This window comes from Myotis davidii, unplaced genomic scaffold, assembly GCF_000327345.1.
Source record: "Myotis davidii unplaced genomic scaffold, ASM32734v1 scaffold269, whole genome shotgun sequence".
Lineage (NCBI taxonomy): Eukaryota > Metazoa > Chordata > Mammalia > Chiroptera > Vespertilionidae > Myotis > Myotis davidii.
This window is the reverse complement of record NW_006383008.1, coordinates 124,548-128,229: the sequence shown is the minus strand read 5'-3', so window position 1 is coordinate 128,229 and position 3,682 is coordinate 124,548. Positions and strand designations below refer to the sequence as shown.

Below are 3,682 nucleotides of genomic sequence, written 5' to 3'. Positions count from 1 at the left end.
CACCAGCCGCCGCCGCCGCCCCCGCAGGGCCCGCCAGGCCACCCCGGCGCCCACCACGACCCTCACTCGGACGAGGACACGCCGACCTCGGATGACCTGGAGCAGTTCGCCAAGCAGTTCAAGCAGCGGAGGATCAAACTGGGATTTACCCAAGCGGACGTGGGGCTGGCGCTGGGCACCCTCCGCCGCCCCCGCAGGGCCCGCCAGGCCACCCCGGCGCCCACCACGACCCTCACTCGGACGAGGACACGCCGACCTCGGATGACCTGGAGCAGTTCGCCAAGCAGTTCAAGCAGCGGAGGATCAAACTGGGATTTACCCAAGCGGACGTGGGGCTGGCGCTGGGCACCCTGTACGGCAACGTGTTCTCGCAGACCACCATCTGCAGGTTCGAGGCCCTGCAGCTGAGCTTCAAGAACATGTGCAAGCTGAAGCCTTTGTTGAACAAGTGGTTGGAGGAGGCGGACTCGTCCTCGGGCAGCCCCACCAGCATAGACAAGATCGCAGCGCAGGGGCGCAAGAGGAAAAAGCGGACCTCCATCGAGGTGAGCGTCAAGGGGGCTCTGGAGAGCCATTTCCTCAAATGCCCCAAGCCCTCGGCCCAGGAGATCACCTCCCTCGCGGACAGCTTACAGCTGGAGAAGGAGGTGGTGAGAGTTTGGTTTTGTAACAGGAGACAGAAAGAGAAAAGGATGACCCCTCCCGGAGGGACTCTGCCGGGCGCCGAGGATGTGTACGGGGGGAGTAGGGACACGCCACCACACCATGGGGTGCAGACGCCCGTCCAGTGAACTCGAGCGGGGGAGGGGCAGAGCGTGGGGCTCCCCCTCCCCTTCGGCCCACCGCCCTTTCCTGGCCCCCTTGTTCCCTCTCTAACTTCTGATTGTTCTTTTATTTTTAATTATTATTTCCCCGTCCCTTAAGAAGAAAAAAAAATAAGGAAAGCAACGAAGGCACTGGGTTATCCAAACGGTAGCAGGTGTAATGATGTGTTTTGACCTTTACAGGCTAGTACCCAGGCAATGGAGTGTCTCACAGAGTAAGGAGAGAGAGAGAGAGAGAGAGAGAGAGAGAGAGAGAGAGAGAGAGAGAGAGAAATACCGGGCAAAACTAAATAAATTACCAAAAACAAAAATCTACCAAGCCGTGATAAATACAAAACACAGCTTCCTAATGCCGGGAGTTGGCACATGCTGCTGTGTTTATTTAATGTGGATCCCCATCAGGAAAGAGGAAAAAATACACATGTTCTTTGACGTAGGCAAAATCTAACCACATAAATTTGCACTGCAAGAAAATTGAAGTTTACATGAACAAATGCATGAACACATTTTTCTTTCTTCCACCGTTAATTTTGAAATTGCCGCGGTTTGTGTTTTGTTTTGTTTATTCAGAGGAAAGAGTTGACGCCAGCTCCTCTTGGCCACTCTCCATTTCTAACGTTCCCTGTAGCCACTTGTTCTTACTGTTCGTGAACTTTGGTTACCTTCAGATCCCCTCTCCTCCCTTCCATTGGTGTAACTTTTATTTGTTTCTTTTACCAAAGCAAAAAAACGATTGGCTTCATTCAAAATAAATAATTCTCTGCTTTCAGGAAACGTGCATGGTCTACCCTCTTTAACAAGGCAAAAATCCAGTTTGGAATACAAAAATGAGAGCCAAACATTGGGGTTTTTTTGTTATCAACCACAAAGTAAACTTCGTTTTCAGGCAGTGTTTCTGGGGGAGGTTGCAGAGGGGAGAAGAAGAAAAATTGATAGTGAGTGACCGATTGCTTCATTTTACCAAGCGGGCCCATTGTGATAGCGCTCAGAGGATATGTGGAGGTTAAGTACATTTTCAACAGAAAGAAAGTGGCACTTTGAAGAGAACTAGGGAAATATATATCTCCAGACACCCCCTGTATAGTTCTCTGCCTTCAGTTTTAATAACTTCATTTAGAAGGAATTATTTGTGCTGACAGTAGCAGTTAAACTTTGTTCCTTTAATAGCTTTAAAAAAACATAAAGAAAATAATCTGGGAACTTCATGGTGTATGCCTCGACTGTGTTTCTTAGCACACAAATACCCACATGCATACAGAGAACAGTGTTTCCACTCTAGACTGGTTTCGTTTTCACTAGCTCATTTGTATATCAAATTATATTTAAGGTCGCATACCTTCTTCTCCTGTAATTCATTACAGAAAATACCAGTTTGACTTGGACAGCTTCACCCACCCTCTCTTTCACTAAAGAAGCCAAATGTAGAAGGGGGAAAAAATGCTATTTTCAATCCTTCCCTTTCTCCCTTTGTTAATAGTTTCAAGTGCTTTTTTTTTTTTTTACCTTATCTTGATGGAAAACGGATAACTCCCATAACAAAAGAATCTACTGGGAAGTGGAGGTGAAAAAAAAAAAACACAAAACTGTAATTGTATTGAAAATAAATGCCATTAAACTGTGATCAGTTAAAATATTTAAAAGTAATCAGCACAAAAGGGCGCTAAAAGGGAAAACACTTTTTATTAATCTTAAAAGATCGGGGCTTTTTTTCTGGTTAGGTATTAGGTAAATTTTTATTTAAAAAATTAAATCTCAATACCATAAAATTATGGTTCAGCATCAGATTAGCATTGCACTTAGTAGCTAAGGTTTTAGGAAATATGCTTTAGATTGTCTTTTCAAACACCAGTGATTGTTTCATTTTCAATGTTTTTGCAAGATAAATGATGACTTATCATGGGCATATTTACTTGCCTGTATTTCATTTCCCCCAATGAATGTCACAAGGAGATGGGCATGGAGCTGCTGGTGCCTCACACTGCTTGCTCCTGAGGTGTGGGGACTGGCCTTGAGTGAAGCAATCCAGAGCAGGGCAATAGCCAAGGGTAAAGGGAGGAAATGAATTTTCAGATTCTTATTACCAAGTGGGTAAGGTTAGAAGCTGGGGTTCAGGGGATGTGTCTATAGCTCCTCTAACTCTCAGAGGTTTACTAAGATGAAAGCTACCACTGAACCTTCCCACTATGTATATATGTTTAATATCTGTCTTTTGAAATGCAGAAATAGTTTAAATGTTTCTTTGTCTATTTTTCTTTTTTTTTTAATGCTACCCAGGGAAATATTTTCATATCATTTTTAAGTGGCCTGCCTCAATGTATATTTATTTCTTTTAAAGCAAAAAGGTTCTGGAAACTGTTTTTCTGTAGCTTTAAATGAGTAGGTGAGCAAAATCTATATGGGATGTAATTTTTTTTGTTCAGTCTCTTTAAAAATACTTTGTTTTGGTACATTTGGTTGTGCTTGTGGGGAAAATAAAAACGCAGAGATCCTTATATATTTATGTTAAAGTAATATTTTATTATCTACATAAAACAGAAATGCACAATACCTTCATAGTTTGTTCTAATTATTGAAATATCTTTATTTTATTTTTAAAAATAGTGCCAAGTTTTAAGAGGAAAAACCTAGACCTTATACTGACTGAGTTGAGTTGTATGTAAAACACTTCCTTTCCTTTATACTTCCTAAAGTTTTGGAATAAATTTTATGCATATACTGCCAGCTTTCACGTTAGTAACTTTCAGAGGCTTTATTATTATTATTATTAAGTGAGACTACTATTCTCATTCACTTTTCTTTGCAAACCACCTCCCCTGCCATCAAGCCCAAACCATTCAGCTACTGTGCCTATAGCATTA

At 42.8% G+C, this 3,682-nt stretch overlaps 1 protein-coding gene across 1 annotated transcript in view; it reads left to right on the top strand.

Annotated features, from left to right (window-relative positions):
* The window catches only part of POU3F2 (POU class 3 homeobox 2), a 3,763-nt gene extending 445 nt beyond the window's left edge, over positions 1–3,318 (top strand). The window contains exon 2 of the mRNA XM_006778273.2: positions 106–3,318. Coding sequence (XP_006778336.1) covers positions 106–791 — 686 coding nt within the window. The 3' untranslated portion in view covers positions 792–3,318. The remainder of the gene's footprint in view (positions 1–105) is intronic.
* The last annotated feature ends 364 nt before the right edge of the window (positions 3,319–3,682 follow it).